The sequence below is a fragment of the Spinacia oleracea genome, chromosome 6 (assembly GCF_020520425.1).
Source record: "Spinacia oleracea cultivar Varoflay chromosome 6, BTI_SOV_V1, whole genome shotgun sequence".
In the NCBI taxonomy this organism is placed as follows: Eukaryota; Viridiplantae; Streptophyta; class Magnoliopsida; order Caryophyllales; family Amaranthaceae; genus Spinacia; species Spinacia oleracea.
In genome coordinates this window covers 7,423,195-7,438,362 of record NC_079492.1, presented here as the reverse complement: position 1 = coordinate 7,438,362, position 15,168 = coordinate 7,423,195, and the positions used below count along the sequence as shown (strand labels likewise).

The 15,168-nt window shown below is 36.7% G+C and overlaps 2 protein-coding genes across 8 annotated transcripts; one reads left to right on the top strand and one right to left on the bottom strand.

The window, feature by feature from the left end:
- The first annotated feature begins 4,203 nt into the window (after positions 1 to 4,203).
- LOC110793246 (tryptophan synthase beta chain 1-like) lies at positions 4,204 to 9,770 on the top strand. Of its 4 annotated transcripts, none has more exons than XM_056830525.1 (6): positions 4,424 to 4,572; positions 4,665 to 4,707; positions 5,448 to 5,804; positions 6,490 to 6,923; positions 7,717 to 7,811; positions 8,643 to 9,763. In XM_056830525.1, the coding sequence occupies exons 1-6, from the start codon at positions 4,556 to 4,558 to the stop codon at positions 8,888 to 8,890; spliced, it is 1,194 nt and encodes a 397-aa protein (XP_056686503.1). In that variant the 5' UTR covers positions 4,424 to 4,555; the 3' UTR covers positions 8,891 to 9,763. The 4 variants fall into 4 exon arrangements, with proteins under 4 accessions (XP_021853793.2, XP_056686502.1, XP_056686503.1 ...); XM_021998103.2 differs by having other exon boundaries at positions 4,665 to 4,716; positions 8,643 to 9,761; XM_021998101.2 differs by lacking the exon at positions 4,665 to 4,707 and having other exon boundaries at positions 4,204 to 4,572; positions 8,643 to 9,770.
- On the bottom strand, positions 7,536 to 14,244 carry LOC110793247 (transcription termination factor MTERF4, chloroplastic-like). Of its 4 annotated transcripts, XM_056830529.1 has the most exons (6): positions 13,844 to 14,244; positions 12,581 to 12,657; positions 11,908 to 11,950; positions 11,578 to 11,627; positions 8,636 to 8,825; positions 7,536 to 7,804 (listed from the first exon to the last, which is right to left on the bottom strand). In XM_056830529.1, the coding sequence occupies exons 1-4, from the start codon at positions 14,018 to 14,020 to the stop codon at positions 11,613 to 11,615; spliced, it is 312 nt and encodes a 103-aa protein (XP_056686507.1). In that variant the 5' UTR covers positions 14,021 to 14,244; the 3' UTR covers positions 7,536 to 7,804; positions 8,636 to 8,825; positions 11,578 to 11,612. The 4 variants fall into 4 exon arrangements, with proteins under 4 accessions (XP_056686507.1, XP_056686505.1, XP_056686506.1 ...); XM_056830527.1 differs by having other exon boundaries at positions 11,744 to 11,950; positions 12,581 to 14,200; XM_056830528.1 differs by having other exon boundaries at positions 12,581 to 14,200.
- Positions 14,245 to 15,168: the final 924 nt, after the last annotated feature.

The window sequence follows — 15,168 nt, the reverse complement described above, 5'->3', positions numbered from 1 at the left end:
CATGGAAATCCTACGTGGACACTCTAAATGCTCTCCAAAAAAAATTCATTTATATATATACTAGACTTTAGCCCGTGCGATGCACGGCTTCTATTAAATTGTTACGTTAAAATAAAACTCCTACATATATCAACTACTATATTTTATATATTAGATTAAATTGATTTTTTTTTTTATTTTGGATTGAATTTCATTTTAGATTTATTTTTTAATTATTATAGTGTTTGATTTTGGATGAAATTGTATATAAGAAATATTAATAATTATTTAATAAAAATATTTACGTGGCACTTAATTATTTATCTACGTGGTATTCGACTTTTTAATTCAAAAATAAATTTTGAAGTCTTATTTTTCATTGGCTGAAACCATTAGATTTCCTACGTGGCGCTCTAATATTGGATTAATGTTTGATTTTGGATTGAATTTTATTTTAGATTAGTGTTTGATTTTTGAGGAATTTGATTTTAGATTTATTTTTTAATTATTAGAGCGTTTGATTTAGGATGGAATTGTATATATTAGTAATTAATTAATTAATTTAAATATCTACGTGGCACCTAATTAATTATCTACGTGGCACTCGATTTTTTAATTCAAAAATAAATTAGAAATCTTATTTTTCATTGGCCGAAACCATTAATAATCCTAGGTGACACTCTCATAGTTCAGCAAATATGCCTCCTTTATATATGTAAATTAGATTTTTAAAATATTAATATTTTTATAAGTTTTTATAATATGTAGTTAAAGATATTGACGGTCAAAGTTGTGCATTGACAAACGTGTCCAGTCAAAACGGTATGAGTATTAAGGGACAGAGGGAGTTCTAGTGAATACCATTGATTAGCATTGAACCTAGCTCAGCTCTCTGATTAGTACAGTACTAGAGTTGAAGGGGTGTATAGTACGTACCCTGTTCAATATAATTGACTATTCTTTCTCATTTTTTCCCCGCAACGTAGTACGTGAGCACCAAAGCGAACTATTCTTTCGAGTAAACTTTACATGTTTTACACATTAAAAGTTCGTTGATAGCTTGGTAAGTACCTAGCACGTCCAAGCTAGTAAAATTGTAAAAATGTGTCAAGCCTCAGCTCATTGTTCATCAACCCGGCCTGTTCCAAGTCCGCGCATGCCCCTTTTTGAATCCGTTCTTGTGCAACCTAACTCTATATCTCGACCTCTTATTACCGGTTTTTACAGGCTAGGCTCGGCTCGAGTTCGAAACATTAAAATACAGCTCGGTTTGGCTCATTCATGGTTGATCATCAAATGTTTCATTAAGAAACATGTTTATCAAAATTTCCATGTTTTATATGTTAAAAAATAAAAACTTATCAAAAATTAATTTATTCAAAAAATTATTTTATAAAAAATACATGTATAAAAAAGAACTCAGCTTATTCACGAGCTTTCGAGCCGAGTTATTGATACCTGTCATACCTCAGGCTAGGCTCGTTAAGATCTCGATTCGAGCTTTGTCGAGCCGAACATCGAGTAGCTCGTGAGCAGGTTCGACTCGTTAGTCGTTAACGCCCCTATATGTGGCCAATGTAATCATACATGGTACGTACGTATGAGCTAGGATATGTAACGTCCAGGGTCAATGTATGTATGTATGATTGCGGTTCTAGATAATCTTTCATTCAACCGTTAATATGTGCACAAAAATGAAGATAAAGTATCCAACCACTTTTTCTTCTTCTCTTTCATTGTAACATGAGTATAGCATGCAAAGTGGCCAAAATTAATCTAGCCTTATTTCATCATGTCACAATTAAGTTGTGGAATAATTAACCTTTGTAGCAAGGGATGTTGGTCAAATACTACGTGAACAATTTTATTCCTCTTTTTTTGACAAGATTGTGAGACAAGATCGAGCAACTTATTAAGACTTTGACATGAGGGTATTTTTTGTTTAAACTTTCAAAAGAAAAACTAAGGGTTGTTTGTTTGGTTCTAACTTATTTCAAACAAAATGAGTTTAAATAAAACATGTTTCATGAATTAGACATATCCTCTAAAGCTATACGTACGTAGTACACGTATATGTTAATTCAAATAAATAAAAACCCACTCTTAATATTTAAAAACATGTTTCATCTGATTCTCACTTATTTTTTATCTGAACTGATCTAAACTTATTATAGTTATAAATTGGAGTACTTGGTTTACTTTTCCTTTTTTTTTTTTTTTTTCTTTTTGAAGGGAGCTAGGTTTACTTTTCCTGAATCATCTTAATTGAACTTATCTAAAATTATTTTTCTTAAAATGAATAAAAATCAAGTGAACATAACATAACGGGTGTTGCTTCAGAATTTTCACCGGTTGACGGGTCCGTTTACATGCATATGTAGCATTGCAGAACTTGCACCATCACGGGTATCTTGGGCATAGGTCACCGGCGACGACATGCTTCTAGAAACCACTATTTTCACATTATTCTTGCTGTATTTGAAGAAAACAGAGAAAAAGAAGGGGAATTAATTTGGGGGATAATTTGAAAAATGGATAGAAGGATGAAGAAAAGGTGAATGAAAAAAGATGGACGGTGAATATACTTGGAGAATGGAGATACACGTGATTTAATTCTTGTAGAAGAAGAAGAAAACCACTTTTGTTTTTGGGATTTGAAGTTAGAAGTAGTATATCTATACTAATATATTAAAAGTCGTTTTGAAGAACGTGTGTCACGTAAAACATGTCATTACAACAAAAAAAAACATCTAATAAGGATTGAACACAAGACTTCTTTGATTTTTTGGATTTGAAGAGCTAGAAGTAGTATATTGATTATTGAAATGAGATGCCAAAAAATACAATTGTAGGAAGGTAATAGATTAGAGATCCCACTTTTATTTTTGGGATTTGTTTTTTTAATTTCGAGTAACCAGATTTGTAAAATACTCAAAACAAAACTAAAATAAGGGCTCGTTCGGTAACACGGTCAGTTTCCAGTTTTTTATTTTTTTTATTTTATTTTTATAAGCTATATGATTTATATTGAATCATGAAATAAAAAATAATCATGTTAATTTTGAAAATTGGCAACAAAAAACTGGAAACTACTTTGAGTGGTTTGCATATTTTAGTTTTGTAAAAAAACAGAAAACTGGAAACAAAAAACGATACCGAACAATTACTTATTTTCATAAAACTAAAAACTGCAACTAATGCCGAACATGCCCTAAACTTTTTAATTCAAGCTTAATTATAATCGATCAACTCGAGTCAAGTAGGCATGAACTCTATTAACTCGACTCATACTATCACCGTTGTAAAGCTTACTTAGAATCAAGTCGAGTCAAATAGACTTGAACTTGAACGCAACTCGACTCGACTCGTTATCGAGACAAAAGAAAAAGAAAGTATTGGCATTTAGTAGTACTACGTAATAGTAGTACCTAGTAAGGATTAAAGATTGTATGGATATAAGAATTTCAAGCTCAACCACACCTTCCACATCTATAAGGTTGTATGGATATAAGGATTCTATGTATGGATGTTGACTTGTTGAGTGAACTTGCTACGTACCGCCCCGGTCCCAGACTCGACAGGACTGTCTTAAACTTTTTGGAGGTCATGTGTAGATTTAAAATTTGGGCCCAAATTCCCTAAATATGAATATATGATCCACAACAAATATACATACTCTATATTCGATCACCACAAAAACAATAATGTGCAACAAAAATTCTAATACTTATATAAAGTGGTCTTTCTTCAACCGTGGCGCACAAAGAGCATGGTGCACCTAAATAACATATATGTGCATAAGCAAACGAACATAAACACTACGGCAAAAGAACATACGATATAATATTTCACTTTTTTGTTATAAAAATAATATATTATTTTACTATTTATTACAAAACTAAATAAAAAAAATACTCATGTTCTTTTCTCGTAACCATATGTTCTTTCAATTATATACTAGCGTTCTTAAGGTGCACCATGGTCCACCTTCTAAATTGCGGTCTTTCTTGATTCAGAGAACTGTGCGATAGGGCTTTTTGCACTCCCTCAAAGACGGGTCTGGGCCCCCACCCCGACCCCATTCCCATCCCACCAAAATAGGCTCTCCTTATCTGTCCTGTCTGTCCTAGGTATTGTTTGGAAAGTTGGAATCCATTTAACATGTGCTACAGTTTGGTGCCAATTTGCCAAAGATGTACTTTTAACTCACTCTTTAAACCCTATATAAAGCCTGCATAGATGCCAAATTATATGGACCAGAATCTCTTAGATTACATACAAAAATTATCATCAATCTTCTTTAAAATGAGCACAATTTGCAACAATCAGAGTTCTTTCATTTTGTCACAAAATAATATTTGGAAAAACATCGAAAAAACCGGAAGGAAATCGGTTCGATTTCAATATGTTACTCCTTCTGCCTCATTATCCTACCAAAGTAGTACTAAAACTGCTAATAAAAGTTGTAGTAGTTTTAGTAGTACTGGGAAATTTGGGAAATTTGGTGGGAAATATGTGCCTGAACTTTTAGTGACATGCTTGAGTGACCTTGAAGAGGAATTCTACATGGCTCTTAATGATGCCAAGTTTCAGGTTAGTTGCTAATTTCAATTTAATTTACACAATTGTTGTACTTCATGAAAAAAAGACGAGTAACAAATAATGTACCGATGTATGTAATACAGGTGCTCAACTATGTTAATAGGATTGGGGTCCCACTTTGAATTGGTAAGAGAGGTAAGGTCGAATCTGAATGAACCGTAAAAACCTATGTAGTACAAGATTTAAAATCCTATATAATAATAAAAATGTTACTGTACGACTAGATTACACATCTTTAAAGCAATATGATGCTTAATACACAGTTTTGCTCACATAATTCGTAAGAGAGATAGATTTGAAAGAAGAAATTTTTTGGTTTATAGAGTTGATTGTCATATTTTGGGGTTAAAATAATGCTCTTGGGTCATCCAATCCTAACCAATCATGTGTTGATCATGCACGATTTTGCAACGACCCCGCAAGCATCTAACTGAAAAGTAGGATTGGCCGATCCTGTAGAAATCCGTGACTGGCCAATCATTTTGCTAAACTTGAATTGCAGGATCTTACGATTCCACAATCTGGATCGCGATTTAGGTTATTACAAATAAATGTTACGGAGTATATATAATTGTATTGAGAGAGATTAAATCTTTGACTGAAGAACAAGCTAGCACAATTTAAGGACTTTTTAATTTCCTGGTCCCCCCCAACAATTTCGTGTACACAAGATAATAAGGGACTTTTAATTTCCTGCTCCCCCCCTAAATTATTTCGTGTACACAGGATAATAAGGGATTTCTTCCCTTTTAAAAAAAAATGATTAATCCGCATGTTGTTCACAAGTCCCCGTGTTTTGGAAAAGGTGCACAGTCCCGACTACTGTCCACCTTCCACGAATTGCTTCTTATCTTCTTTCATCACAGGAAGAGCTAGGGACGGCTCTTAGGGACTACGTAGGACGGGAAACAGCCTTGTACTACGCGGAAAGGCTATCTGAACATTATAAGGATAAAGACGGGTATGGGCCGGAGATATACATAAAGAGGGAGGATCTCAACCACGGAGGTGCTCACAAGATCAACAATGCCCTTGCGCAAGCCATGCTCGCCAAACGTATGGGGCGTATGAGCATTGTCACGGCTACTGGTGCTGGCCAGCATGGGGTCGCCGCTGCGGCTGTGTGCGCCAAGCTTGGTCTATCTTGTACTGTTATCATGGGTAGATTGGATATAGAGAGACAGCCAACTAATGTGCGCCTCATGAAGCTACTAGGGGCACTGGTAAACCTTTCTTTTCATCTAATTTGTTAATATCTAGGTAGACCTGTAAAAAATCGACCCGACCCGAAATTATGGGTCTTGAACCCAAAACCCGATTTTTCTGAATCCGAATAACCCGATAAAAAATGGTCAAACCCGATCGAACCCGTCTTTGATGTTAAGAGTATAATCTACATGTGAGTATTAGATTAGTTATCCCACGTTGAACGGTAGAAAGAGATCGATTAACATATACGATTGGTGAGCTACTCCCTTCGTCACCAATTGGTTTTTTGACGGAACTCCGTCAGGCATATATGTAGTCAATATTTCCTCTATAGGTCCGGTGAATTTATCATTTGACCACGTTATTGTTACTATAGTTGGGTGTAATATGATTTTGATTTGACTTATATATGATTTTGATTGAATGGTTTTACTCATTACAATAATTAATGAAAATATAATATGCGTTACAAAATCTCTCAACCTGGTGGGTTGACTCGAACCCAAAGACTCTGGGTCATGACAAGCATTTCAAAACCCGAACCAAAAACTGACCGACCCGAATGATCACAAACCTGAAAATAATTTATCACAGCCCGACCCAATCTACCCGTTCGACAAGTCTACATTTGCAATACTTTAACATTTAGGAATTACGTTTATACTAACAAATGCATCTTTAATCCACCACCAAATGAAGGTCAAACCAGTAGACGGGAATTACAAAGACGCAAGTTCAGAAGCAGTCCGAGAATGGGTGGGTAACTTAGACACAAGCTATCACATGCCGGGTTCGGTTATCGGGCCACACCCGTGCCCAACGATGGTCCGGGAATTCCAATCGGTCATAGGGAAGGAAGTGAGGAAACAAGCAATGGAAAAATGGGGTGGGAAACCGGATGTTCTGGTGGCGTGTGTAGGAAGCGGGTCAAATGCAATGGGTTTGTTCCATGAATTCATAGAAGACGAGGAAGTGAGATTGGTCGGAGTAGAGGCTGCCGGGTTTGGGTTGGAAACCGGGTATCACTCGGCTACTTTGTCTAGAGGAGAAGTTGGTGTTTATCATGGATCTATGAGCTACTTGTTACAAGATGATGAAGGTCAAATCGTCGGTCCGTATTCAATCGGAGTTGGGTAAGTACACATACAATATTACAACTATTTCAGTGTTTCGTATGGTTACGTACATGTTTTTTGAACGCGTTAATACATTGATATTCAAAATTGACAAATATGATCGATCAATTGCACCAAAAAAAATTAAGCATTGATAAACAATAAATAACATGGCCCGAAAACGAAGTTTTGATAAGCTATCGTGTACTGGATGGATGAGTTCTATATTTTCCAGGCTTTTGGCAACTGTGAAGAGGTTCAAATGTCTGCATCGTTACCATAAGGCCTGATCATCTAAGCCTGGCCCGCTGCCCGGCCCTACTCAAAAAGTAGCGGGTTTGAGGCAGAATTTTCAGGCCAGTTTTCAGACACGGGTCACTTTACAAAAAAAATTGATGGATTTAGGACAGCTCAAAATAGGAATTTTTGTTATGAAACTGGTCTGGCCCGAATCCCGCTGTTTCCGGCCCACAACAGCGCGGGTTTGGGGGGCAGAAAATTTCGGCAAGTTTGGCCTGGCCCGACAGAATGGGCAGAATTGTTTGGTCGTGGCCCAACCTAAACTCGCCCTGGCCCGCCTTTTGATCAGGTCTATTCAGTTACATGTAAATAGAAGAAAATGTGGAGCCCTTTACAAATCATTGTGACTTGCACAAACTAGCAGGTTAGAATGAAACACTTGTACAGAGAACAATTTGCATAACCATATGTGTAGACAAAAGCATTTCTAAGACGAACAAATGGAGTACAAACTACAAACTACAAAGCTTTAAAACATCTAAATTGTGACTTACTTACATGAACTTTGCAGGTTAGAGTGTCCGGGGGTTGGACCAGAGCTCAGCTACCTCAAGGACAACGGGCGAGCCGAGTTCCATGCAGTCACAGACGAAGAGGCCCTACACGGTAAGAGACACCTTAAAAGTTAAAACCCAAGTGGGAAGGGAGAGGGGGACCAAAGCAAGGCATCTGTGAGACTGTGACCCGTTCAAAATGCCACCAAAATAGCAGAGAAAACCATCCTAATCTTTGTTATAACGGGACAGGGGACGTGGATTAACTAGTTCCTCATCTTGCATCGGATAGTTACATGGTTTTCTTTCGATTAGACCTGATCAAAATCCGGGTCAGGCAGGGCCATGATAAAAAAAATCTGCCTGGTCTGTTTGGGTTCGGGCTGTACCACAACCAAAAAACTGCCCATTACATTCGGGTCAGGACAAATATCGGGCCGAATTTTTCTTCCCAAAACCTGCTATTTCGGGCAAAAAACAAGCACCCTTTTTACCGGGCCAATTTTATAACTAAAATTCCAAATTTTGATTGCCCAAAACCCACCCAAAAAAATTAAATCAGGTCAGGCTTGGAAAACGGGTCTGAAAATTCTAACCAAAACCCGCTATTTTCGGGTCTGGCTCATGATGATCAGGTCTACTTTCGATAAATGCGGTCCATATTATAACTTTTGTCTGCTTAAGGGATACACATACAGAGGACGTGGATTAACTAGTTCCCCGTCTTTCTTTGGACAGTTACATGGTTCTCTTTCGATAAATGGGGTCCATATTATCACCTTTTTCTGCATAAGGATACGTGTACAGTCGTACATTTAGTAGACATAGAATATTCCCTCGCACACAAATGCATAATACTATTGGTTTAAGAATAGGTTTTAAGATAACAGTTAAAAAGAAGAGATTATGTGACCTGAAAATAAATGTACTGTTTACCTTGCAGCATACAAGAGGTTGTGCAGATTAGAAGGAATTTTCCCGGCATTAGAAGCCTCGCATGCATTGGCTGCCCTTGAAAAACTGTGCCCTAATCTACCTCATGGCACCAAGGTTGTAGTTAACTGCAGTGGACGTGGTGACAAGGATGCCGCCACTGTTCAGAAGCTCGACCAGCTGCGCTTATCTACTGCAATGGTGAGAGAAAACAATACATCAAACAGCTCCAAACAGCTCCAAACAGCTATACACTGACTGCAGAAATATGTAATCAGAAGAAAATAAAAGTTTCGGCATAAAGAATACAAAGGTCCTATGCTAGGGTTGAAAAGAAAGATATTCAGTGCAGGTCGGTTAGTAGAAAAGTGGTTATACCGACCCGACCCGACCCTGACCCGGCTCATTGCACAACTGACTGCAGAAATATTCCATCAGAAGAAAATAAAAGTTACGGGGAAAAAACAATACATCAAACAGCTCTAAACAGCTATGCATCACCGACTGCAGAAATGTTCCATTAGAAGAAAATAAAAGTTTCGACATACAGAATACAAAGGTCCTATGCTAGGGTTGAAAAGATAGATATGCAGTGCAGGCCGGTTAATAGAAAACAGGTTACACTAACATATTGGCTAAATATGTAATCAAGTTCATGATGGCGGTCTTCCCCTTCATGAAAAATGGGTCACGACCTGGTCCAGCCCGTTTAAGACTGATATTGATCCAACTTGGCCCGACCCATTTATTTTCTGACCCGGCCATTGCACAGGTCTACAGTCATAACAAAAGACAACAAATATTCAAATTTCCTAGAGGAGAAATAGTCATGCGTTCCCATAACTCTGTATAGGTGGCTCGCTGCTGAAATTCCAAAATATGTACTCCGTAATATGCAATATGTAATTTCCAAAATGTAATATGAAATATGTAAATATCCAAAATGTGTAATGACATACGAGCTGAATACACCATTGGGAGAGGAGAAATGCAATACGGACAGATATCATAAGAAGAAGAAACATGAAACCTAACCTAACCTAACCTTAATAAGATTAAAGCCAACCTAACCTCAAGGTCTAAAACATGAAACCACCTACACGGAACTCAACCTGGTCATCCATTGTCACCCAAAAACTCATCCAAACTGATCATTAAAGAGATTGCTCCATAACCATCAAAGTCAAGTTGAAGCAACATTTGTATTCTTCTCCTCCTCTAGAATTCTAGGTAACTAAAAAAGAAGCAGACTCAACCACCCGGCCTGTTCTCTTATGTAAACAAAACTCTGTATTCTGTAAGTAGTTGATCTGATAACACCAAAGTAGTTGCTCTACAACGTCATAAATGGACCATCAAGCTTCAATAATCGAAACATGTCAACATTCAGAATCCATTTGCCCTCCGACATACTCCGATAGTCCGTAGTATACATTCACATAGTCTTCCAAGTTCCAAGGATAACCTAATTGCTCTAAATCAACGAGGATTCTCCTTAAACACTACGTTTACACCACTATGTTCGATGGACACGACCAGAAATCTTCAGAAATTGTTTCATCACAAAAACTTAATCAAACAGCATCTAGACACCAAGGCCTTAATATATTGTTTAAAACCAACTTCATAAACTTTATAAACAGCATCAAGTAGATATACTTGTACTCAGTAAAAGTAGTAAAAGTAGGGCCACTCGATTCAGATATAGGCTACCAAGTTCAATTCACAATTAAGTCAAGGAGTTTTCAGGAGAAATGAATGAAGATCGAACCCCTATTTTAAAGACTGGAAATATGAACGCGCAAAAAACAGCCAAGGCAGAGCCAAATATGCCTAAAACAACAATTTTTATGTTCCAGGGCGGTATCACTTCTTGACATCAGCACTTTCACACTTCCAGACTAATGTTTAAGGAATCAATCCAGAGAATTAGGTTTCTCGGAATCAACAGCATCAGAGAAGACATTCTTGTAGCAGCACAAGTTCGACTTTTAAGTATAGTTATGACAAAAACCTACTTTTTGAGAACTTTTTTCCAGAAATTCAGGTTTCTCTGAGATAGCCTCAAGGGACTAACCTTTCTCAAGAAAGCGATTTCTTCCTCCTCAAGAAAACACAGTCGTTTTACCAAGTCATTCACCACAAAACCAGGAGTTCAACTGGAGTAGATGATGACAATGGAGTAAAGAGAAATACTTTTATTCAGAGATAGGGAAGATACATCAGCAGGGCAATTACTGGATTTGCAGTAAATTAAAAGCTTTGGAAACAGAAGCAATGAAGCATGCACATGGAAAGCGTGAGGGAAAGAACACTGGCAGCTGGCAAGGAAGGGAAAGACAGAATGATGAGTGGGCCAATAACAGTTTGTAAAACAAGGCTTATAAGAATGAACCTTTCACTAGTGTCACCAGCTTCAGAGATGAAGGAGAAGTAGATGTTTCTCTAAACATAGGAAGTACTTCAAAGATGAAAACCAATCACTCGTCTAAAGATCATAAGAGTTAAGTGACTATAGATTCTGATTTGATTAGATCTCGACCACAGAAGACAAAATGTGACTGCTTTCAAATGAAGAAACAAGAATTGGGAGAACGGACGTCAAAATCATTTTATTGCAGAAAAGCAGGCAATTTGCACAAACATTCCAGCCAAAAAGGCATGCAGACTCATGGGAGTAGGATAATCGCATTTCAAAATAAGTATGCCCTTTCTGTATTCTAACACACCAGTAGTATTAGCTAAAATACAAGTTCCAGAGTTAACAGATCAATCTACTACAGTATAGCCAAGTACTAAGTATTCTAAACTGATACTCCGTAAAACACAAAAAACAATCGAAAACCAGGGGGAAATGTAGTTTTCTAAAAGCAAGAGCATGCCTAGTTGACTACCATCTCAAGTCATAAGCAATAATATACAAAGCAGCTACGGAGCTCCATTACCTGAAGGATAACGACCATATAGAATTTCTACAATGTCAAACACACAAGTCCTGCAGTAAACAACAACACAAACTCTCAAAATGACAATAAGGAACAAAGTACTAAACAACAAAACTGAGCCTGAGTACATAATAAAGGAAGGAAAAAAATTGATCAAGTAACAAACTCTCTCATGGCGATTGCAGAGAACTTCCCTGTAGGCAGCTTCACTCAGATAAACAATGGCTTACTTAGAACAGTTTCCAACTTTATCACAAAGTACTAGTCACCCCAACTAATGAAGATGCTACAACAAGACTACAACTGTCTTGTTGTTGACTGGCAACTAACCGTCAACAAGTTGCGACCAAACTCAGAGAATAGCAGTAAGTACCTAAAGATAAAAACAACTGTAAGTTTCTCATTCGCCAGACGGTTTTATTTCGCCAAACTGAGGAATTGAGTTATGTAATGCAGACAACATCTTTAAGGTCAGTAGACAAGATGTGAAAGAAGGCCTCTCCAATCCTAGCTCAATATTTTAAAGACTCTTACTATAAAAAATATCTCCATAAATTGCATCAAAGAAACAATATAATTCTAGTAAATAAACTACAATTGCATGATTGAGACATATTATCGAATCCATTAGACAGTGATAGAGAGAGTGTGTGAGAGAGAGAGACTAGTGACATCCCACAAAAACATGTAAAATATTCCGCTTGCTTGAAGAATTACAAGAAAGATCATGTTAATATCATAACAAAATTGTCATTACAGAATCTAGGGTACCTGAACTCTAATCTGCTTCTAGAGAATCCTTGCTAACAATTGATTAAGTTCTCAATCCTAAATCAATACAACCATGCTTTCATACGACTTTTGAGAGAAGTTGTTTTGGGTAATTATTTAAACAAAGTCACTCATATGCCAATTACATTGAATAAAAGTTAAATGATCACAAAATCGGTCAAAAATATTTTCCTGAATACCACCAGCTGACGGTTGCAAGACTAACACTAACCAGAATGCAGCTTCACTCCACCTCAAATTCCATTTGCCGGAAGTATCCTTCATGATTTCCAGCACTACCTCATCGCCCTGGAGTGATAAATGTGTTCAAAAAGCTTCTTAGAATATCAACCCCAGCTTGAAACTCGAACAAAAACTTTCTTAACTTAATAGCATCTATATTTAGTTCTACTTGAACTTAGGAAGAACGAAAGCAAGAAACATTATGTACTCGTAAATTGTATATCTTCATCTCCCAAACCACAAATGCCAGCTCCCGTTTATGTCTTGATCACTCAAAATTCCTCATCTAAGAAGTAGAGGTCCCTTTAACCCTACAAATATAAGCTGTACAGAGCTCAGGTAACTTATCCTCATAGGGTAGCACAAACCTTTTTAAAAACAGAGACTCACAGCTGCATACAACAGTTACAATCCCTGCTTTACCAGTGTAAAGCTTCCTCTCTTTCAAAACCTGTAATATGGTATACCGCGGCAAAACCCTATCCTTCATACTATATGTCATCACATATGAACGATCCGCTACGTAGCCTGGTTGGCATCCCAACTCATTCATGAAAAAGTTCAACCGCTCACGAATGGTGGTTTCGGAAAAATTCAAACACCTAGGTGCTTTCCTGATCATAGTCTTGATATCACAATCAGTCCATCCAAAGCTCTTAAAAATCTCACACTTTGTTTCTAGAGTTTTCTCACTCAAGGAAGCAAGCAACACAACTGCACTAGCAAACGTCGACGCCTCGGGAGGAATCCCAAGCTCTTCATCAACCTTCTTGAAAATCTCTTCAAGCCTTTTAGGATCATGCCCAAAAAGTTCAGCATGTATGACTAAAAGATCCATAATTTTTTCATCAGAAAAACCATACTTTCTAAATAGCTCTATATTGGGCTGTAATCCTGCAGCAATATCAACAGACATCAACCAGTATGACCTCTTCAAAAGATTTAAGAACTTTTTGTTACTACCCACAATTGATTTCATATAGCTAATCATGGGTAAAATCCGATTGGTAAAATCCCTTCTTAGAATTGAAGAATTTGTAGCAACAACATCAGCCAAATCAGAACCAGAAACACCCAATTTTTCTAAAGCATTGAATTTGGGAATTAGGGTTCTATCAACTCTACATTTCAGCAAAATTGGCAAGGAAGATATAAGTTTTTTCATCTGGGTATTGCTAAATCCCTTTTGTTTCAAGAAATCAACAACTAAGTTAGGGTTTTCAGAGGATTTAATGTGATTTGAGTTACTCACCTTCTTCCAGGAAGTAATTGCTTCAGCCCTTGAAAAACCCAGAGATTTAACCATGAAATCCACCATGGAAGAGGAGGATATGTCAGTTTGTGAAGATGTCGAGTATAGAAATACGCGTTTGAGATGGAGAGTGAAATGGGTCCGGAATTGGACGCCATTAGAGCACAGTTTAAGCATTTGAGATTCTACTGTTTTTCCCCGAAGAAACTGCAGTTGAGTTTTTCAGTGTTGCACCAATCTCCGCTTTTAGCGGTCCAACAGGGGTGTAAAAAGGTAAAGGAGTCGAGCCGGGCCGAGCCGGGCCGATCAAGCCGGGTATTGTCGGTTCAGGATCATGTTCCTTTAACATAAGCGAATTCGAGTTTGAGCTTTCAACCGAAGTCAGTCCATACAGCCATACTTGGTTCGTTAACGAAATTTTTTGTTTATGAACATTTGGTGGATGACTTATTTATTAATCGAACTGAGTTCATAAGTGAGATTTTTTTTTAATAAAGTCAAATATGTTATTTTATTGGACTTTTAACATTTAAAAATCTCAAAAGTCAAATATGTTATTTTTATTCCACACTTCATTTTTTGAAATGTTAAAAGTCAAATATGTGATTTTTATCGATAGTACAAAGTCGTATATATGTTCAATTGGTGGTAATATAATGATTGTATATATTTTTGTAAAATAAACATTTTGTGTATGAATATAAATAAACGAGATTGTTCATGAAGATATATACGAGTAAACAAGTTGTTCACGAACTTAAATGAACGAGTATGTACATGTTTATGTTCATGCTTATTTATTAAACAACCTTTAAAGTGTGTTCAAACTCGTCACATTTATTAAATACACGAACATAAATGAGTTTTACCAAGTTTGTGCCTAAGTTGTTTATTGAGAGTCCCGGCTCATTTTCAGTTTTTCACCCTTATCTGGCTATTCGTTTTCGGTATTCAATTGGAGGGCGGAGAGGCCAATATCTGATATGTATTTCAAGATACTATAATACCACACTAAACGACAAAATAGAGATAAGACAAACATTAAAACATGTGTAATTTTTCAAAAAACATATGCCATTTTTCAAACACAGATGCCATTTTCCAAAAATCGATGCCATTTTTCAAAAACGGATGCCATTTTTCAAAAAAAAAAATTGTTTGTCCTTTAGCATTTGTCTTTAGCCTATTTTGTTGTTTAGTGGAGTGATATGTATTTTGAAATACATATCAGATATTGATTTATACTTCCTCCAATTAGATAAGGTTGTTGTTTGAGTTTCCAATTTGAGGTTATTAAGGTCAAATAAGTCCTAAACTCTTAGGCT